General features: G+C 35.8%; 1 protein-coding gene across 2 annotated transcripts in view; it reads left to right on the forward strand.

Moving 5' to 3' along the window:
• STS (steroid sulfatase) overlaps positions 1-23656 on the forward strand; it is a 123224-nt gene that overhangs the window by 6874 nt on the left and 92694 nt on the right. For both annotated transcript variants that reach the window (XM_088160179.1, XM_088160178.1), the window contains exons 3-5: positions 17089-17241; positions 18939-19060; positions 21999-22121. In XM_088160179.1, coding sequence (XP_088016305.1) covers positions 17089-17241; positions 18939-19060; positions 21999-22121 — 398 coding nt within the window. The remainder of the gene's footprint in view (positions 1-17088; positions 17242-18938; positions 19061-21998; positions 22122-23656) is intronic.

Genomic DNA, 23656 nt, shown 5'->3' on the forward strand with positions numbered 1-23656 from the left:
TGAATTACTGTCTTTGCCATAGTTTGGTTTTGATTGTTGATTAGTCAGGTTGTACCAAGCCAAGAGCTTAAAACTTTTGTTGCTATTTGTCCAATTTAAAATTTTGTTTATGGTTCACTTCTCTATGTAGTTTCACTAATAGTATCAGTATCATACTTCAGTGAAAGAGATCAGGGACAATATCTCTAGCCCATTAAGAGCTTATTACCTCTTCATACAGTTCAAAATCTCTTACGCATTTTTAAGTATGAAAAACTACTATCTTGCAAGCCTAATGAGGCAGATATCTGCAAGAATCTGTGCTACAGAATGAATTGTTGTATCCCTGTTTCAGAAATGTTGTATGTGTCATTTAGACCAGTGGCTGTTACAAGCAGAAGGGGTAAGTATTATATTAATGACTATGTTTGACAGCCTGGCTCCATAATCTGTTTTTCACTGACTTTTCCTTTTTATGCCAATAATTATGCTCTCATCTGGAAAAATTAGACTAATGCAATCTTCCAAAAGCTATTAACAAGACTTTTAATATTAAGATGGCTATATATCCTAATGTGCTGTGCCAAAACTAAGCTTATGTTGTGGTCATGAAATGGGGCACGTTAGGGTGTATTCTGGAGTTGCAGAGCATAGTGGAGGAAAGCCTACAGGCTTCAGGGGGCATAGAGCTTCACTCAGGATGTGGCATTCTTGTCACCAGGTTTCTACCAGCATCAGCTAGGGTGATGTTTGCACTTTCTGAAGTTGGTGGAAATAAAGTAAAACCTTGCCTGATTTCAATTTTTCAGTATTTGGATGATTGTTGATTCTTGAAGGACCTGACAACGTGTGGGGACCTGAATATCCATATGCTTTTTCTGACTTCATCACATCCAGGAAATAAAATAAATTACCTTGTAGATCAAATGAAAAATATTTTTCCTACCTGTTTAAGCCCATCTTTCTTTAAAAATCCTGTTCTGTTTATGAGTCATGGTGGCTTAGACCTGTACTATTTGATAGTCAAAAACTATGGTTATAGCAGCTATAAAACCTGAATCTTTATTCTTGCATGGCATAGCCAGCACGTTCTTTCAGCTAAACTCCTCTTAACAAAAGTTAATCACAACCATTAAAAAAACCTTTAGACCAAAACCTTTAGACAATGTCATAGAGTTCTATGTATAAAGGCCTTTGGGGCTTCCTCAGAGCTGTATAAAGTCCTCTGCAAGCCACAGATTTCACAACTTCATGTAATGACTATCAAGATGCCTACATGACTACAGAATTTTTGGGGGAAACTTGGCACTGGCTTTTTTTATTAAGCTGAAAAATGAAGTTTAAGCATCTTTTTTCACTGAAGATTTGTTCATGTTCTCTAGAATCCAATAACCCAATTTGTACAAAGTCCCTAGAACAGCAAAACCATTATCTTTAAATTCTGGGTAAGTAGCTTTCAAAAATATCCTTTGATATTAGCTATATTCCTTGGGTTTCACTATGATGAGAAGTTAACAAATACCCTTTGGTTCATTTTAGTTCTGTAGCTGGTATGTTTCATTTGAATCTAAGTAAAATACAAGTTTGTATTAGCAGATTTATGTGGAAGCAGAAATATTTACATGTGCACCAGCATCCAGCCACGCTAAGACAGCAGCTTATCTGTTTTGTTTTTACTAAGACACTGTACTGTACATGGTAGATGGACATTTAGTGGTATGGTAAAGTTGGATCCTAAACTTCTAAAACTTTGGCACAGATGTTTTGATGAACTGAAACAAAGGGTCTGCCTTGCTGCAGCTCTGCCTTACCACTAAATTCCCATAAATTGAGTCATATATCATTCTTCCTCCTTTTCATTCCAAACACTAACTAAAAACATAATGTCCTTTACCAGTTCAATTAATTGAACTCTTTTATGCATATGAATATTCATAAATAAATTGGTAGATACTGACTCACATTTGTGACCAGAAGTCCAAAGTACCTTAAAAATAATGTATCTAACATTATGAAAGAAAATAAATGGACTCTGTTAATGTCCGTGTGGAAAAAGTAACCCAAACTACAAAAATACCTGTTGGCCAAAATGGATAATATAATCTATTAAGTAACATAGATCGTTGGAAAATACATTACTGGGTAACATAGTCCTCTATTGGCCATGGCTAAATGCAAGCCTCCCTGTTGGCATTTCGGTTTTCACTCCTGCTTAAGCTTTGAAGTCAGCAAGTAATTGTCACTTTAGCACTCTTTAGTGAGCACCCTTTAGTGGTGTTTAATCAAACATGGAAAAGAAAACCAAACAAGCAAACCCCCTCAATTCAGTCTTCATTCAGTACTCTAATTTGAATATGAGAGGATGTTTACACTCATTAACTCATTGTAATCTTTTGCATACTGTTACAGTTAGAATGAATAGATCTTTATACACTGCATTTTGGTATTCTATATCAAATGCCTTGAATTGTCATGCTAATTAGCATAGACAAATCTGGTTTTCATTCATTTTATCTATATTTTGTCATACATATCCTTGTTGTATCATTACTTCCTTCTAATTTACATAGTCACAAGATTTTGAATTAATGTCAATAATAGTTTGTTTTAATAAAATTTATAGTAAATAAGTAGTTATTATTATGCATTTAAGAGTTGCAGTGTATGTATGCAAGAAATGGTGTTTTGCCAGTGGATGTTGCTTCTCGTCTGTTGTATCTCTAGTACTGCTGCTTTTGTCCATATACAGGGGTATTTTTAGTACCTTCTAAAATATTACTAATCTAAAATTATTATTAATCAAAGGGATTAAAAAGTAATTGACTTTTTTTTCGAGAGATTGACAAGATTTTTGAAAATTGTCTTTATATTAACTTGTTAAAGCTTTGAATAAATGCAAGACAGTAGTGCAGTTTTTCAAAGGCTTAAAGTTACTATTTTCTACCAGTATTTGAGATTGATAATTCTTTCAAAGTTGTTAAAGTAGAATGTTATTTTAAGAGAGACAGAGGAAAAATGCAGAAGAAAGCTCAGGATAATCTGTACTGATTTCCTTAATCACAGAAAAATGTAATTTAAACTTTGCATTTAGGCGGCGGTTCAAAAATCTTGGTTCAATTTCCAAGTGACGATTTCTCACCATCATTGTGAGCTCCCAGGTTTTGCCTGGAAGAAAAATAAAATTTCATACTTAGGCTGTAAGGCTTGGATTCTGTAAAGTTTCATCAGCAGTGGTTGTCACACATCTTTGGAGATCCATCTTTCTTTTCCTGATCAAATTTCCTTGTGACAAATACATGAATTGGGGTGAGGAGGACAGTAGCTGAGAAGGAAGGTAATATGTCAACTAACTAGGACTTTTTGAAGTTTAATGAATGATTTTTCACTTTAGGGTCCTTGGGCTTTCTGGAAGCAATAATTTTCTGGGAACACATAGTTTCTAAGACAATGCATATTAAAGAAACCAGGATGGGCTCTAGTGTATGGTGTTTATAAAAAGAGAATCTCAAAATATTCTGTGCCTTCAATGGAAAAGTTTGAAAAACAGTGATCTGAAATTACAGTTTAAAAGTTGTTTCAGTGCTTTTCCAGAGTTGCTACGTAGATATTCTGTAGGAATGCTTCCCATGTGTACAGAAGGCAGAAATGTACCTGAGATTCTGGCACAACCCTTGTTTTCCAAAAATACAATGTAAATTCATGGAAAAGTCAAACAGGAAATCTTCAGTAACAAACTAAAACAAGCATCTTGGTTAGGCATATGTATATATCCATTATGAGAACTGCTGAGATTGTTTCATATTAGTGAAGCAGTGTCTTAGCAAGAAATCCTGTCAATCTTGTATAAATTACCTTTTTTAGTGTTTTCCTTCTTCCCCTCCACCTTTCTGTTTCACTTCATATGACTGGACTTTGTGCTCATATACTGATAAGTGCGCAGCCATCTTGTTTGCATAGGAGAGGCAAAAACTGAAACAATTCCGTGCTGCAAGGTAAAACACCTTTTCTGCCCGAAAGTCTGTAATTTATATATAGTTTAATCGTAAACATTTGGATAATATGTAGTTGGAGTTCATATTTCACAGCTCAAAGAAATTCTTCATGGCAGGAAGTTAGCAATTATGAGAAATAATAACATATTCGGTGTTGTCTTTTCTGCATTAGCTTAATACAGTGTATTTTTTGCAATGAAAAGGAGGTTGCTGAAACCATACACTCATGTCTTTAAGATACTATCAAATATAGTGGCAAATTATTTTGCAACAGAATGCACTTTGTTATCAGGTATTGCAATGGAGTAGAACGTTCCCTGCCTTGAACAGATTAGAAAGAGTATAAGCATTATTTGACTTTTGAAAGCATTTTAGGAGAAAATAGAAAGCAGGGTCTTTATGAACTAGATGATTTTCCGGCTGTGCCACAGCAGTTTTTTTCTTAGCACTTAAACTCTGGTTGTTTAAAAAATAATGTTAAAAGTGTATGTAGTTTTGATTATGGAGTCTCAAGGATCAAATAGAAATGAATTGTTAAATAGTTTTGGAGGAGAGTAGGTTCTGAAATAAGCTTCTAGTTTTGAACTGGTTCATGTGCACTGTATGTAATCTGAAATAGTCCATTCAGTTCAAAGGTGGAAGTAACTTAAAGGGATATTAAATAAATCTAATATTTTCCTTTGTAAACTCATACATATTCAACTTGCAAACTTGGTATAAACACAGCTACTGAGAAGACAGTATCTGTAAGAGGAATCTCTGAGAGAGAGGAGAATGACAGAGTAACAGAAACGGAAAAGGTAAGGAAAAAATCATCACTTCTGGATAGGTTGCATCTGGCTGGCAACAAAAAAGTTGCGTTTGAGCAACCATACTGAGACAAGAAGAAGGAAGATGAAAGAGAAGCCTATGTAACCAAAACAAGCATTGGGAAGCATCTGACCATACGTATTGCTTGCTATGCAATTTTGTAATGACTCATAATATGTATTCCATACATCCTGTGTTCTCACAAACATGTATTTTGGTTTTGCCCTTAGGATGCTCTGTAGGTGGATTTTAGTAAGACCTGTATTAAAGCCCCGTCAGTCCAACAGCTGACACTCACACAGGGAGAGCCCCAGTTGCCAGTAGGGAGCACTGTGTACTGCTGGCCCCTGGAAGAGCCTGTGTTGAGGGAAGTCATGGAGGAGGCAGGCAGCGAGGCACAGCAGCCCTGAAGTCAGTGACTAGTGCTAGAGGGGCGGTGACAATAGCAGTACCTGGGCGAGCAGATTTGGAGGAGTCGAGCCACTACATCCAAAAGGTATTTAGCCTCAGTTTCCATCGATGGCACACTGATACGGGATTCTTGAGTTAGAAGGGATTTGAAATAGGGTAGGGCATGGTTTAGAAAGATTAGAATTGCAGAAGAGTTTGTGGAGTGGCTTCTTGACTGTATGAGCAGAAGTTTGGGGATGAGGAGGAATGAAATAAAAATATTTTAGGTGAGAAGTTTGATTGAGAGGAGGACCACAGGAAAATTGAGATGCCTTTTTAAAAAGTGCTTAACAAGAATTGTGGCTATGGCACTCTAGGCTATGAGTACACAAGTTTGAACAGCTTCAGGTATGCAATGATACTGATTCTGGATTTTTTTGCATCCTGGACAAATGTTTCAAATTTGATGCAAAAATGGCCTCTTCTTTTTGTCTACCATGCTAAAGAATCAGTTGTCTAGCTATACTCACAGGGAAATCTTACAGTACAGAGCTCAAACAGATCTGTTTTTCTCTGTTATTGTTTATATTCTGCACTGTTGACAGAACTATTATGATGAAGAAGATTAGAAGCTATTGACACGGATTAGTCACTTAAAAGAGCAACTCCAAGCATCACATCTCCAGGTTTCCTATATTATTATAATAGACAACTGAATATGTTCTCTAGTATAGCACTTGTCTAATAATAGCAGTGAAGTATTGTCCTGAAAAAAAGTATTTTGAACAGAGGAATTCATATGTTCTTTCTCATTGATGAGCAGAATCCATCCTTTAAAACATAAGGTGGTGGTGTACCTGAAGGCACAAAGCAAAGGAAAACATCTTTTCTTAAAAACTTATTTAAAAACATTCTCATATAATAGGAAAAACATGTTATTTGCTTCAGAAGTACTGGCAGCATGCTCCAGACGAAGCCAAAAGATAATGAGACCCCTGGAGCTATTACTGAGAAACTTTCAAATGTTAATGGAAACGCTAATGCTGGTGTACCACAAGAAAAGGTGTGCCATAAGAAAATAGAAAAATGCCTTTTCTGAATACCTTTTAGTTTATTTATGATCTTAAAATGTCATACAAAATAAGGTGAAAATGTAATTAATTGCTATAGTTTTGAGCTACTGTTAATTTTCATTTTGTCATGTTGGGATTTTACCTCAGCTCATATGTGCAAAAAAATACTGTTCTAACAGCAAGAATTTACAAGTTTCATAGAGTTCCTAAGTAAGCAAGGAGTAAAGAACTAGAGAAAAAGAAGGGGAGGAAGGAAGGGAAGGAGCAAGAGTTTTCTACTTACACAGGTCAGAACAAACCCAGATACCTCTGGCTTAAATTGCTATTTTTCTGTACTACTATAAAACCATATTTGCATTTCTACACTGTTTATTCTGGTATTTTTATTTTCTGTCTTTATCTAAGGATCCACTTAGCCTCTTCTTGCATTGTAGACATTTATTTTTAGTCTTAGAATTATTTGCTGTTTCAGTCATCTTTCACTTTAAGACATTCATTTTAATTTTTACTTAATCCTATGATATTTAAAGTCTATCCCCCAAATATTTTGCCAAGGTAAGTATAGTCACAATTTTTTTTTTTAATTGATGGGAAAGTCGGTTATTCTTTTGGAGAATTATTAAAATTAGTAAATGGTCAAATCTTTGGAATTGGGATACAGATTTGGTTAATGTGTGTATGTCTTGTTTTGTAAATGTCTTTTGCCTTTTTTCTGGCACATTTTTTAGCAGACTCTTTTTCTATGTAGTTGGCAATCAGATGGCTGTATAGCCACTGTGCAGTTCATCATCCTTCTTTTCCCAATTGTATAAATAGTCTTTCTAGGGTAAACATTTTCCTAGTTTGTAAGACCTCCTAATTTCATTATTCTTACATATTGTTTTCAATTTTATTTTGCAATGATTGAATTTTATTTTTAAGCTTTTTTGTACTTTTCTTGTCTAGTGAATAATGTTAGTGGAGTCTCTCTTCATTTAAGGTGGTTAGAAAATTACTTGCCATCTTACTCCCCTCCTCCCCCCTTTTCTGAAGCTCTCTTCATTATGTTACTTGGGGGGAAAATAGAAATGGTGAATGGATAAAGCTATTATCTTTGTTTTAATTTTGCATAAGGTGCTAAAAGTTGGGTCATTTGAGAGTTAATCTTTTAACTCAAGTCAAAGTAATGCAGTAAAAATATCTCCCAGGCCAAACGAACAAAAAAAGTAGTTTGTTTTCACCTTGTAAGTGCTAAACAGGCTATTTTTTATGTTTAAAAGTAAGGGAGAACAATTTCATTTTGAAATTGACTCATTTAAAAAAGAAAAAAAACCCTTTTTTTTTGTTTAAACCCACTTTTTTTTCCTGCTCGAAACACTTTTGTAAAAAAAATTCCAAACATGAATTTCATTCATAACTATTTGCAGAGTGAGAACAACATTCCATGAATATTAGTTGTAGGACAAACGTAACATAAACCAGATTTTCCGGTTTTAGAAACTGTAGGGAAGGAGCTTGGTCTTTAATAAGCCACTGCTTGTCTATTTTTAATGTCTCTTACCCATGCAAATTAAAAGGAAGGAGAAGTTGTTTGTTTATGTCCTGTGAGCCTCCTGCTTATAACAGCAGCACCATAAATCAGTTAGTCTTAAGTTATTTTTTGCTTAATAAGATTTTCTATTTCTCTCCCTGGTAAAAAGTTCACTTTAAGCTCTAGGTGGATTCAATAACAGCAAAGAAATTTTTGGCTCCTGGTAATCAGTGAAAGTAATTTGCCATTGGATCCATTTATTCCTTTTCATTTTAAATGTGAAGGGTTGGCCCTGGCTAACAGCCAAGAACTCACACAGCTGCTCACTCACTCCCTTCCTTCCCTCCTTCCCCGGGGATATGGGGAAAAATTAGTAGGAATGCAAGTGAGAAAACTGGCGGTGAAATAAAGACAGGAAAATCCCTGTCATAGGCAAAACCACTTGGGGAATACAAGTTAATTTATTTATAGGTAGCATAAATATTTAATTGGTTGGAGTATTGAAAAACAAAACAAAGAAAAGGACAAACATTTAATCCTACAGCAAAACCAGTTTTCCTCCTACTCTTCCAGGTTCAGCTTCAGATTCCTCTCTTTCAACTTCCTGGTCTCCTCGCCTTCACTCCAGACACCTGCTCATGCTGCGTTACTGCTGCAGGTTGTGCACAGTCCCTTCAGAGAAGCACTGGGTGGCACACAAGGCTGTAGTCAGTGCTTGGCTGTTTGCCTATGCTACTCCTTGCTCCACAGACCACAGTGCCTTTGGGCACATTCCTGATCCGGTGTGCGACACTTCCTACTGCTCTGGCCTTTTTGTTCTTTCCCCTTCCTCTTCTCCCACTGTTCCTCACAGCCTTTTCTCTCTGTTCCTCCTCACCCCCCACCGCCCAGTATTTTTTGCACTTTCTTAAATATGTTTGCCTAAGGGCTCACCTGTGATCCGCAGTGGGTCCATTGCAGAGCTGACTGGAACTGACTTGTGTTCAGCACAGAGCAGCTCCTGGTGTGTCCTCACAGAGGCATCCCCTGGAGTGCCCCTCCATTGTCAAAACAACCTACCTCTTCTTCTGCCTTTTATGTGACAGGGCAGACATGTGCATCACTGTTCCATTATTAGAATGAATGAATTTCCCGTGGGGTGATGGGGGTCAGGAGAACATGTAAGATACTTGTATATGTGAGTGGTATCATGACCATAGTGTTCACTGTCCATGTGACTTGCTGAACAGTACCCATGGACACTAACAGACTTTTTCTTACTGTGCATCAGGAGCTGAAATGTTTTTTTATTCTGTGACAAGGACCTCATGAAGGAAAGTAACAGGATCTAGTGATCACTAGTGAATCACAGGCTGATATGGTTGCCTTGTGTGTGCTTCTTGTAGGAAAGTAGGCAGGGAGTAGATGGGCTGAGCTCACAGTCTGTTGGCTGATCACCTCTGACAAGAGCTTCTTGATATATCATCCTGCTTGAATAAATTCTGTTTTTTTAGAACTTTATCAAAATAAAGTTTATTTTTCCAATGAGATTTGTGACTGCAACTTAAACACATGCTGGCTATAGCTGACTTCAATTAGAGAATTACCAATATTCCTGTAAAATTATCATTGCAACAGGAATCGATCCAACGGGATCAATCACTCTTGTCTCTTTTGCTTTAGAGTGATGAAAGAATAAAATATTTAAGATGGAATATTCATCATATTGCTATACAGTCTGGAAAGGAAAAATACTTAAATGAGTCCCTTGGAAGAAAATTTTGCTACTAATACTCATTGGAATATATCCCCAGTTCTTAAGATTTCTAGTAGGAAACCGTTACACCAGTAAGGTTGATAGAGCACATACTAATTGAAGAACTTCATGTTTGTTTATTACAAAAAAGTGTTTTTCTCATATTTCGTGCTGAGAGCATATAGGCAACCCATCATCAGGGTAGGATTTATTTCATATAACTATTACTTTTGTATAAATCTAGTCTAAATTAGGTGTTAAGACTTTCTAGTCTGCGGAAAAAGGTCATAAACATCCCTTCCAAAATTTCTTTATACCTGTCTTAACAAGAAACTCTTAAGATGCCTGTGTGTTCCTATTAATTAAAAAGAAAGCTTAGGTAATTAGCTCAGACTAAATGCCTAACTTAAAAATGAATAAATTCACATGGATTGGTTTGCACCCATGAGTGCCTATTTGCTGTGGGCCATATAGGTACTTAAATTCTACATGGGTAAAATCACTACTGGTTGAATTTAGTCTTGTCTTAATTTTTCTATCTGGTACAATCAGCACTATTGAGAGTCCTTAAGTGTTATCATAATGGAAGTATAAATAACAATAGAACTGGTATAAAAATAATAACTCTTTGAGAACAAACTAATTGAAATGCTTTTTTTCTTTAAATGAAGCATCATTTTGGAAATAGCATAACATATTGGGTCATTTTGTTGATGTGTTACTTGCTAGCTTTATGTAGCAAAGAAAAATTAATTGGCCATTTCACTGCAATTTTCTCTGGTAAACCACTCTGTCTAGAGAAAGGATTGTTGGTAGAATAACATGGTATTATAAAATCCAAAGCTTTGATCTTGGCAGACTCCAGATTCTATTAAGTAATTCAGAGGAGAGAGGTGTGTTTTGGTTGAGGTTAATTTGTTTGGTTTTTTGAGCTTTTTTTCTGTTTGGTTTCATGTTTTCCTCTGATAGACATTCAAAGGCAACCATTTCAGAGAAAAGGGTTTAGAAACTGTTTTCAAATTGAAGAAAAATAAAATTAAGTTTTAAGTGTTTGGTTGTGCTACTGTCCCTTCAATGACTTACTGCAGGACTTGAATACCATCCTTCAGATCTGTGCACTATTCCTATGAAGGCAGTGTGTTGGTGAAGTTGAGTGTTTTTAATCCAATATTACTTGTAATTACAACTTCTACTTAAATTTGTTTAGACCACTGCAATGAATATGAATGAAAACTCAAAGGAGTCTAGTTTGGCTGCAGTGAAGATTTCATAACCAGTGAGATGAAGCTGTGGTTTCTGTATTGTCCAGTTCAAATGGATTTAACCAAACTGTTAATTTTATGTGTAAGAGTCACAGTCTTACAGAGCTTTACAGTCCTTATCTGCTTGCATAACTCCAAAGTGCAAAATTTTAGGCGCATAAGTTCTTCAGCATGTCCGTTTGACACTCTTGAAGAAGACATTGTCAAAAATAGTCATTTCACTCAACATCTGTGTATATTAAAGAAACCCTGACTCAACATCTTTCAAAACTATTAAGTATGCTAAATATCATGGCTGGGTTTAGCTAAGCCCTCCAAGTATGTAAGAAAAATTTCTTGTAATTGTTTTGGATACTTATATCTGGTCTCCAGGAAGTGACATGACATTGTTGCTAGTAGTTATTTACTCATGATTGGCTTTTTTTTTTTTTTTTTTAAGATTCTTTGTTCTGAGGATGATGCATACCTGGCAAATAAGATTACTACCTGTCGTATCTCAATGATCTTTCTTACATTGCTGACCAGAGCTCATAACCAAAATCAACTTTTTAATGAGTGTTTGGCTAACAGAGAATATTATGAAACAGTAGCAGGGTAAAAATGTATGTGCTCTAATGCGTGTATCTAATTATATAGGATTTTTATTATAAATAAAATAATGATATTGTATCACAAAAGGTTATATTTTACTCCATTCAGGTTATAATTTGCTACCAGAAAGAATGTCTATTATTTATTAATTCTGCTTTTAGGTTCTGCAATTTAGTTGAGACAAAAGTAGAAAATTCTTGAGGGACTATTTTAAAAAGATACCTAAACTAAACTTAGATCTCATAGGGGCTCTGTGGCTTCATCTCTGTTTAATTCAGATTCAATAATTATTTGAACTTAAGAAATGTGATTATTTGTTTTAATGTTTTCACAGCTTATATTAAGTGAAATTTCTTTCCTGCAATGAGATAACTTTTAGTCAATTAAATACAGATTTTCATATATGTATATAGTTAAGATGCACATTGAAATATAATGAAAAGTTTCAGGAACGCAGTTATATTGCATCAAAGATTCAACACATATTACCGACTTGTAAGAGGAATTAATTGAAAGAATTTAGCAAATCTTAATCTGACACCAGAAAATAATCAATTACACATAATATTACTTTGCTATTTCGTAAAATTTAAAATCTTAATTTTTTTGTGTGTTTGTTTCTCACTAAGCTGAAGAATTTTCTCTGCAGAATCTTATGGAGGGCAGGATTTTCTCTATTTTGTTTACATTGTGATTTTTTATGACTTCAGAGAAATTTTTGGAGTTCGAGCATTCAGTTAAGCAAGCTAATTTTCTTTCTTTTTTTTGCATACTGCTTAAGGATAACACAGCAATTTTTAATGAGGTCAATATCTTTAAATGTTGCTTATTTCATCAGAAAATACTGTACCTTCAAGGATAAAGTATATTAAGCATTTTCTCAAAGGGTTCTGTTACATTAAAAGAGTAGTTTACAGATAAATTGCTTAATCAAAGTTAATAAAAATGCTGAGATGATTCAGTTGGGAAGAGATGTTTGAAAGACTTTCATTTAATTGTTCTTGTAACGATGCATATGTCTGTAGTAGTCAGATGATTATCCAACACACAGTTGGATAAATACATCATGTGACAGGTGAGCAACTGGCTCATGGGTTAGATGCAAAGGGTTATAGGGAATGGGATGACATCAGACTGGTGACCTGTCACTAATGGGGTTCCACAGGGTTCCATCTTAGGCCCAGTACTCTTCAACATCTTCATAAACAATGTAGGACTGGAAAGTATACTAAATGAACTTGCCAATGATGCTAAATTGGGAGGAGCTATTCACTCCCTTGAAGACAGAGAAGCCCTGCAGACACTGCAATAAATTAGAGGACAGGGCAATCACCAGCCATATGAAGTTCAGCAAGGACAGGTGCCAGATCCTGCACCTGGGATGGTGCAACCCTGGATGTACAAACAGACTGGGGAATGAGATGCAAGAAAGCAGTGCCTGGAAAGAGACCTGGGGGTCCTGGTCAATGGCAAGTTGAACATGAGCCAGCAGAGCCCTGGCAGCCAGGAGGGCCAAGCCCGTCCAGGGGGCATCAGGCACAGCATGGCCAGCCGGGCAAGGGAGGGATTGTCCTGCTCTGCTCTGGGCTGGGGCAGCCTCACCTCCAGTGCTGGGGGCAGCTCTGGATGCTGCAATAAAAGGAAGACATTAAACTATTAGAGAATGTTCAAAGGCGGACAATAAAGATGGTGAAGAGCCTTGAGGAGAAGCCATATGAGGAGCAGCTGAGATAATTTGTTTTGTTCACCCTGGAGAAGGGGAGACTGAAGAGAAACCTCACTGCAATTACAACTTCCTCATGAGGGGAAGAGGAGGAGCAGGCACTGATCTCTGCTCTCTGGTGATCAGTGACAGGACTCGAGAGAATGGCCTGGAGTTGTGTCAGGAGAGGTTTTTGTTGGATATTAGAAAAAGGTTCTTCGCCCAGAGGGTGATTGGGCACTGGAACAGGCTCCCCAAGGAAGTGGTCAGAGCACTAAGCCTGACAGAGTTCAGGAAGTGTTTGGACAGAACTCTTGGGCACGTGGTGCAATTCTTGGGGGTAGTCCTGTTCAGGGCCAGGAATTGGACTTTGATGATCCTTGTAGGTCTCCAACTTAGGATGTTCTATAATTCTATGACAGCTGTATCTTGAGTCAGTTATCTTTATAGGGGAAAAAAAAAAAAAAAAGAGAGACTATTCTTTCACCAGCATTTTTTAATGAAGAAAATTAAAACTTAAGTATTCGGTGAAATCATGGTATGTATCTGCTTGGGGCTTTTCTTTCATTTGTTCTTACATATTTATGCCTTGGGTTTTTTTAATGCAAATAGAAAATACGTATTAGAATCCCAAAAATACAGTTTGGAGATATGTAGAAAAAGTAGCACATGTATATGCCCCACATACATGTGTGTATGTATGCATGTCTATAGGTTCCTATATAGTGATTAAAGTAGGTTGAAATAGGATATGTGAAATACAAATACTTATTGTGGCTGTTTTTGTAGGAGATTAAGCACTTCTTGAATCTATTCAACTTATCAGCTACCTTAGAAAGGAAGAAGCTACTTTTAGTTGTATTATATCATGGGGAAAGTGAAGCAAGGGTTAAAATTTGCACTTATGTTCCCCACATACAAAAAAGAAGTAAAATGTTGCCAGATAAATGTGAAACACAAGCCTTCAAAGCTGATGCCTATTGAAGGAACATCTAAAAACTGTTATGGAAGTAAAAAAAAAATTGTTTCAATGCAAAAAACTGCCCAAACCAAAAGTTAATTAATTAAACATAAACTGTAACAAATCCATGAAGGTTAAAAGATCCATGGAGAAATATTCATTACAATATCTCCTCTCCAAAATGACTTTAATGCTGACTGCCAAGAGCTAAAATGGTGTGCTAGTAAAAGAATTTTTTTGCCAATTAAAAAAAAAAATCTTCTCTTAAGCATTTGAATTGGCTCTGGACAGAGAGGAGACATTAGTTAGCTGGAAGCTTAGTCTGATTTTGTGTTATCATTTTTGTGTTAGATCTACACATGCCTGTGTTTTCACCAGGAGAAACTCTGGTGTAATACAGACAGCCCTCAGAATTCTCAGTGCTACATTCTTCTCACGTCCTTCCTTTTTAGCTCCTTTGAATTTCTTTGCTGTTGTCTGTTCCACTCAATTTCATCCATCTGATTTTTGTTGCTTTCTATGCACATCCTTTCAAGACACATGAAAATCTGCTGCAGAAAGAGTACACCAGAGAAATCATTGTTGTTTGGATTATTTCTTTTCCCTGTTTTCTTGTTGATTTCACTTCAGGGACATGATATCAGGTGAAGGCAAATAGCTCAGTGTGTGAGAGTATCTACAGATACTCCTTCAGAGTAGAGAAGTATCCAGCAGTATTGTATCAGATTATATTGTATTGTAACCTTCAATAACTCAGCTTTTGGCTGATTTACAAAATGAGAAATGGAGGTATTACATGAAACTATCTTCTGCAGGTCTTGCAAACATGCATGCAACTCTACTTTATGTCACCAACATACAATGTCACCTTTTTCAACATGTCCATTGCCATTGGCCTTTGAGACCTTTGCAGTCAGAACATAAGAATAGGAACAGATCTGGCAGCAGTTTGTTCCTGTCCTCTTGGGTCAATTTGGGTGTTAATTGTTCTCTTGGAATGCATGGGAAGCAAATCACATTTGTTTATCTTTTCAGGGAAGAAAGGTAAATCTGCACCGTGGTCGGGGCTACACAGCTTCATTAGTATGGTTATTTGATGAAGGATGTGTTAGATGCATCCTATGCAGAAATGCATTTACTCTTTTAGACTTACAGTTTGTATATTTATTTTCCATGTCTGAAGTGAAGTAGATTGCTTCCCATGGGATAAATAAATTAACAATATACTGCAGGGATAAGGCTGGGATCTTTAGAGGCTTCTGGATTAAGTCTAGGCCAGAACTATGGTCACCAAAGTGTTTATAAAATGTACCTTAAGCATGAAAAAATAGCTAATATACTTATTAGTGTTTTGTCTGTATGTGAACTAGCACTAAAAGAGTTAAAGCCCTCTTTGCACCTATACTTTCTGGCAGAACAGCAGTAATGAATTCGGGAATCAGAAGTCCTAGTCTGTTTGGATCTCTTCTCACTTACGTTAGTCCCAAATCTAATCTTCCCAGGTTCTTTCCAATCAGTTTTCTTCATTTACTATTAATCATAACTCCTCAGCTGTTTCCTCCCAGACATTCCCAGTTCTCTCTCACCTCTGTTCCTCTGTTTTGTTTTCCTGTTCACTGTCATCCCTTCCAATTTCTTTATTCCTCTACCATTTCTCCTCATTTCTGTCTGCAGTTCTCATTCCAGCTGGTTCTCAACTTCCATTCTTGCTGTTAAAGTCAGAGTAAACTCTTCTGCCTATTTTGACTCCTCTACTAAAAATTTTCCCCACCTCATTTCTTTGTGAATCAGTCTCCCTTGATGTTTAGTCTCTTTACATCAGGTCTTTCAGTTTGACTTCTTTATCTTCTCTCTAATTACTTTTATCCATCATAACTCATTGATTTACAAGATATTTCTTTCTTGACCAGCTGTCCCCATTCTCTCTGGAAATTGACTCTACCTCCTCTTTCTACAGGTTCACTTACAAATTTCTACCTTAGTCTTGATTTCTTCCACTTCTTGTACAATAATAATGCAGAGGGCAGGTGTGATTCATGCCTCGCCTGCATTTGGAAAAGGGTGGCTGCATCCAGAAAAGATGGGAATCTTACTAAGAGACAGAAGAGAGTCTTGTGTTCTTTTTCATGTGTATGCCTGGCACAGTCCATTACAGCCTGAAGGCATTCAGTTTCATCCAGGGCATGGTCAGCATGGTTTAACACAGAGATATGACAAGTTCTGATTGAGGTAAAATAGCATTCACATCATGTACATCTGCAAATACTCTGCTTTTACCATAAAAGTGTATAATGATATGTTGTATTGTGTACAATGCATCCTTCTTTCTGGTTTAGGTTGGATATGGCATGAGCATTGTTTATGGAACATTGTGATATGATATCAAATATTTTTAATTGATTTTGCTGTAGAACCTGGTGTTTATAATGTTTGTGAAGAACCTTTTCTTCAACATGCTCCTTACAATAATTTCATAGTGCATCTCTTAACCTTATTTTTCATAATATTTATTCCTTTCTGGAAACTTCAGCTGGTTTTTTTTTTTCTCGTTGTTGAAGAGAAATTCAGTCATTTACTTCATTGGTGGAATTGATTAACTTTTTTTTTCCTGCAGTGAGCCTTGGAGGTTTTGGTCCTAAATGATTTCAAATTCTGTATTTTTCAAATAACATTTGTAGCTAGAAAAAAACAAACAAAAAAACCCCCCAAAACAAACCCAAAACCCAAACAAACACACACACAAAAAAAGAAAAAAACTCATAGCATTGTTAGCTCTTATGGTTTATTGCTATATAGAGCATGTGTATATGCAAAATTGCCACTTAAGTTGTACCTAGTTCTTTATTTGTCTTTATTTAAAAGCTTCAGCTGTGTAAAGGAGTGGAAGGAAAAATTAGCAATATACTTAAATATGCATTTTTATTTTTAAGAAGTATGAGAGAGAAAATGTTCTAAAAAACTTTCAAGGAATAAGAATGCCAACTAAAAGTATTCAATCTTTTTTACTATCCAAAGCTGATTAATAAGAACAAATTAGATTAACAATCTATTTATTGTATTTTCCACCTGTTCTTACACACCAGGAAGAAGATGGGGCTCCTTTTACTTCTAATAATTTGCCAGTGTGCTGTAAACAGTGTCAAAACACACAGTGTTTCGAAGCCCAATATAATTTTACTGATGGCTGATGATCTTGGTATTGGAGACCTGGGATGTTATGGGAACAGAACCTTAAGGTAGGATGATAATTTGGTGGAGTCATAGCTTTACATTTAGTTTTCAATGGATTTTAAAAATTAAAATGCCAGAATATTCAGAGGGTTGATTAAGTTTTTTATGAGTAACCGAAGTTAATAAGTTTTCCAAAGATTTGAATATTCAATCCTTATTTTCTTTTTTTTGAACAAAGACTTAGCTAACACATTTATCCTTCTAAAAAGTTGCATTATAAACAGAGGACTGAACAACCAAGCAAATAAGGGTAGCCCTAGAGAAATAAAGTAAAATCAACAATTTTCTTCTAGAATATACATGACACAAGTACTATGAATTAAACATATTTTGAAGCACTCATGATTTGGGACAAGCTTGTTGTTAACTAATTGGAAATAAAGAGCTGATATTTGCCCTTCATTTATCTTCATACAGTAGTCAATATATTAATTAAAACAAATGTTAATATACTTGAATGATGCATCAGTGTGCCCCAGGATGTTTCTTGCTACCAGCGTAGATGTGATGGTTATGTAAACAGAGCAAGTGATATCTAGACATTGTGTTCCAGTGGTGCAGTTTTTGGCAAAGTTAAATAAAACATTCAGACAAAAGCACTGTTCTGTGGAATTTTAAATATTCTTGTTCCTGTTGATGTTAGAAGTAAAATCTTCTCATAACTCAGAAAAAAAATAAAATTCAAGTTACATCTTGGTTTTAAACAGGGGAAAATATATACAATACTGATGCTTGTATTACTCCCCTCACAGGCACCAGAACGACCCCAAGATCTATATTCTGTGCTGGGAGAATTTGGAATTAGATTTTTGGAATATGATGAATTTTCATCTTACTGATTTTTATCAGTAGGTGACTTTACAGATAGAAAATAATTCCGTTTGAAAATTAGTGTTTCTGATTATTCAGTCTTAGATGATGGGAGCACTAGTGTGCCTTGAGGTCATGGTCATTAATCTCCAGGGTCAGAGAGCTATTAGAGCATGCTGCAGCTGCTGGCCAGTCTGCATTAGTAATTTTTATCTGTAGAACCAAGGACACAGGATTTCTTCCTGAGGAACCAATTTTAATCTGCATGATGAGCCAGGTCACAGACAAGTTTCCCATACAGATATGGAAGCTAGGTTGTGCCCCGAGTCTAATATAGCAGACATAATCATGTCAGACATGTAGATATTGTTAATATAAAGCATAACACAGAGTCATAATAATTTGAATCTCTTCTAATCGGTTATAGCACAGCATGACATTATCCCTACCCCAAAAACCTTTTTCTGGGGAGAGACAGAAGAGACACCTAGTAGGGAGCAAGGAAGCACAGCCTTTCTCTAGTCTCTCTTGCCCTCGTTACTGAAACATAAAGGTTGTAAAATTACAGGTCTGGTCAAGGAAAACATTAAAAAGGGTTGCAATATTAATGTCTAGATGTTGCAGTTTAACACTGGCCATGAAGAACAGAAGAAAGTGGGGAAAAAGATTTTCACTGCAATATTATAGTGTCTCTGTTCAGACACCTAATATAAAAATGTTTGACATGATAATATTTGGAACTGCAACCTTGCTACACTTTTGATAATTTATATATAATAAATTTAAACTGGATTTTCCTGATAGTTCTTGCCTCAGATGCCTTGTGCATACCATGCCTGTATCCAAATAGTCATCTTTGTGTATATTGTTTCACCTACTTTTGTTTTTCCAGAACCCCTAATATTGACAGGCTAGCAGAGGAAGGAGTGACACTTACTCAGCATATAGCAGCATCCCCACTTTGTACGCCAAGCAGGGCAGCTTTCCTGACAGGGAGATATCCTATAAGATCAGGTAAAATCTCATCAATTTATTTATATATAAATATAATATTTTATTTACAGTAAATTGTATGCAGTTTTTTTGTCTGGCCTTTTTTGATTTGTTTATCCTTACCAGGTTAAATAATGGTAAATTATCAGTCCTTTCAGTGACTGATCAAGTTCAGCGGAGTTGGTCTACATTTGGAATATTTCTTACATATGGGAATTTTCACATTTCAGAAGAGTTGACACAAAGATAAAGTTTTTTTAGTGATTAATTCTTTTTCTATTTAAATATTGACAAAGCAGTCTGACTATGGTTATTTAATGCCAGCCATGTCCTGGACTGCATCAGGCACATCGCCGGCCAGGCAGGGGAGGGGATTGTCCCAAACTGCTCTGTGCTAGGGTGGCCTCTCACCTCAAGTGCTGTCTGCACCAAACCTGACAGAGTTCAATAAGTGTTTGGACAATACTCTGGGGCACAGGGCAGTGACTCATGGGGATGTCCTGTGCAGGGCTGGATGTTGAATTCAGTGATGCCTGTAGGCCCCTTCCAACTAAGCATATCTTGTGATTCTCTGTGATTCTGTGAAATTCCTCCACTATTCAGTGCAGGCTCTTCGCCTGCCTCCACAGTTGCATTCAGGCTGCTCCCACTGTGTTGGTGGGCAGCCCAAATATTGAATGCCACAAAGATGCGTCTAGAATGACTCAGTGGAAGAACCCAATGTAAACACTTATTCTCAGACATTTCTATTTCTGCTAAACCTTTTTTGTTTAGACAAAATGTTGGATTTGTGTCTTGGGTTTTTTTGTGGTTTTTTTTTTGTTTTTGTTTTTGTTTTTTTTTTTTTTTTTTGTTTTTTGGTTTTTTTTTTTTTTTTTTTTTTTTTTTTTTTTTTTTTTTTTTTTGGTAGGGGAGAGGTAGGGGCAGGACAGTTCATTAAGGTACTCAAGTTGCCCTTAAAACTGGGAAGAAAGCAAAAAATCTCTCATCTATTTGAAATGTTATTTTTGTTCCGTATCTACCCATACACATAGAGCATTAAGTATCCTGTGAATTTAATTTCTTTTACTTTTAAAGTACCTGATCCAAAGCCTATTTGAGTCAATGAAGATCTAGTCTGTTTATTTTAGTGTGCTGGGACTGAGCCTCTCAGTGCTTAGCCATGCAACTTTAACATTCCCTTAACATCATTTTTAGCAAGGATCATTATACATTAATCAGATCACTTGTTCATTAGTGATAAAACATCCTGTCCTTGCTTCTGGGAATGAAAGCAAAGCAAGACTCTGGAGCCTACTTGATACGTTCATGCTCACTCAAATCAAGTAACAAGCTTCTGCAAAAGTGCCAGCTAATATAACTTGCTAAATTTTCCATTACATCCATCTGCAAAGGAAAAATTTATATACCTGTTACAGATATATTGCTATTAATATTTACTGTAGGTAAAGTCATGGGTCACTTTCCATTATGTTCCCTGTTCTTATTTCTGAAAAATTAGCTCTTGAACTAATTTTTTTCTTCACTGATCAGCTCTCAGACATACTTAATCATTTCCATGTAGGTACAAAAATTGAACTTTGTCTTACTTAAGTTACAAAATTTCTAAATATAGACTTCTTCCAAATATCACTGAAGAACTAGTAAAGGTTTATTACAGAAGACACTAGAATCATCATGCGGACAAAATGTTGGAAATATAAAACTCCTGCTAATAGACCTGAAGAAAAAGATTCCAAAATGCAGTATTGGATGAGATACGTGCTCAGAGAAAGATAACGATGAAAAAAGAGAACTGATGCTTCTATACTTTCATTCTGATAACTTAGGGGAGTTACACTGATTTCAGTTACAAGATCTTAAAATATGTAAAAATAAATATAAGTAAATAAAATAGATATATGACTAAAGCTATATGAAGCATTGATCAGAAAAATTATTTGGCATAAAAAACTGAAGTCAGCATTTGAAGGGTAGGTTGAGCTCTCTTTAATAAACCAGTCTAACGAGACTTTTTCTCATGTAACCACAAGGGATACCTGAGGGAGGATTCTGGTTGTCTACATCAGTCATGTAACTTGGGAACTGTAATCATCCAGTTGCATAATTTAGACTTCCTGAAGATACATCTGCACAGATTTGCATAGATATTCTCTGTTCTTACTGTCTATTTTCAGTGCCAGCTCTCATCTGGAGTCCTAGTAATCTAATTTTCATGAACCTGAGCTCTCAAGTTTCTCATCCTGAGAGCAGTTTATAAGCTCATTTGTGTTTCTCAGACTCTTAGTGTATAGAAATGCCTTATTTAGATGTTGTCTTGTTAGCCGGTACCTGATGCTCCTTTAGTGCTCTCAATCTGCATGCATTGGATGATGTGTCTTCAAGCCACTGGAGCACCTCATCAATGCTGACAGCTCAAGCCACTCTATTTGCAGGATCAAATTCTCTCTTGCTCTTTCTGACCTCATGACATTTACATGCCCAGCAGTAAGACCGCCCTATTTCAGTATGCGTTCTCTCAAAAAAACCTTAAAGGCTTGTAGAAAATCACATATGAAGATGGGAAATTCTCAAAGTAGAACTTGAGAATGATCTCACATAGTCCTCATCTTCCTTCCCTCTCTATGTACTAGAAAAATAAATTATACAAGCTCAACTTCTTAAAATTTTGCTACACCTTAGAAAATCTACAGAAGGGCCTGCAGCCGTTTATGGGATGGCTGGCCCCATGGTTACAAGCTCAGAAATTTTTTCTCCACGTCTCAGTTTCTGATGTCAATAGAGAAAGGACCTCACTCCACTAAATGAACGATTGTATCTTCCAGTTGCAGCACTTAGTGTCTGATTGTAATATGTTATTTAAGTGATACGACCTAAGGCAAAAAAGTGCATGCAGAACTAGTGAATGGAAATTCTTTCTTTGTGTTTTCCTGGTCTCATTCATTTTTATTGTATTTAGGAATGGCTGCCTTCTCACGAGTTGGTGTCTTCTTATTTTCTGCTTCTTCTGGGGGACTTCCTTCTGAAGAAATAACTTTTTCCAAACTTCTGAAGCAGAAAGGTTATGCAACAGCTCTAATAGGTAAAATTGCAGATATGCGCAGCACTGTTTTCCTTCATTTCAGTGAAAAGAACATTAGCTTCCCGTACAGGCTTTTAAGGGCCTGCATTAAGCTTTTCTCCCCCACAGAATAATGAATTTATTTTTCTGGAACAAAGCACATTCCCATGCCTATGTGAAACACTAGTCAGGTAAGTACATCTAATTCACTTGTGTAGTTATAGTCTCATTTTGCAAGATACTGAAGAAACATGATAGACAAACTGAAAATTAGTCAAGCTTTTGAAAAGTTTTCCGTATAAATAGGAGTTTGATTACACCTGAGAGACAATGAGGGATTGATCACTGGGTACAAGTCAGCACTGCGGTTATTTTCATTTCGCCGGTGTTCAAATTCCCATAAAGTAAATAACATTGTACCTGGGCTACCATCTTTGTCATCAGACAGAAATGAGCATTTCTAGGAAATTCTTCATATTTGGTAGGTATTTAATATAAAAATGTATTTCTTTCTCATTACAAAGATAGTTCAGACAACTGATTGCAGCATAAATATCCAGTGATGGGCAAAAGGAATCATATAGATTAACATTAAATAGAATTGAAATTAATATCATAAAAGTTAATATGATAACATTAAGAATGTCTGAACTTTTTTTCTTAATTTGGCCACTGAACTTATTCCACATTGCTTTTATTTTTGAAGATTCTTGCGAAGTTCAACTTCTATTACATAATGTGTTTCTGTACTGGAATTTCCAGGGAATAGTTGTACTGGGATATTGCTAAATTAATTTAGATGAAGGATGCGTGCAATTTGTTTTTTAAATGAAACAGAAACTTACAATTTTGAGAGTAATTTTTGTTTAAAAAAACACGCTGTTTAGCAAGGTTAACAATTCATGCCACTGTTCAAAAAATGTCTGTCTTATGTAGATATACCAGAGTCAGTGTTCTCACTAAAAATCTTCCTTAGCTATACTCCAGTCTTATAAAGCATAAAATACCATGATTTCCTAAAAGAATGAAAATAGAAAACCAGAAATTCTAATCAGAAGTTTATTTAGTGTAGGTGTATTAGAAAAATTGTACAAGAAAGCTGTTCATAATTTGTCATGTTCCTTATGGACTTAATTCCTATTTCTCCATATTCAATTTTTTTTTCTATTTGTAACAAGCAATGTAATACAACTCATTTTCTGGGGCTGACCTAGTTACTGTTCTTTTTTTAACTACTTTTGCTGCAACATGACAGCTTGCCACTTAGATCTCCAGAAGTTATCTCCATGATGCTTAATGAACAGTTCTTCCAAGTGGCCTGAATGATAGCTATGAGACCATAAAATGTAATATTACCATATCCTTAGAGTATAATGAAGGTTTCCGAAAATCAAGAAGTGCATTAAAATTAGGGATAAAGCATATGTAAATGACAGAAAGAAAAATTATGTAGATTTGAAGATTAGATAGGCAGTCTGATTCACAACCAGTCCATTTTCTGCTTTTGCTGGTATTCTTGTCACATCATATTGGTCTAAGTCAGGGAGTCTTTGCTT

Source organism: Sturnus vulgaris, chromosome 2 (genome assembly GCF_052056855.1).
Source record: "Sturnus vulgaris isolate bStuVul1 chromosome 2, bStuVul1.hap1, whole genome shotgun sequence".
NCBI lineage: Eukaryota > Metazoa > Chordata > Aves > Passeriformes > Sturnidae > Sturnus > Sturnus vulgaris.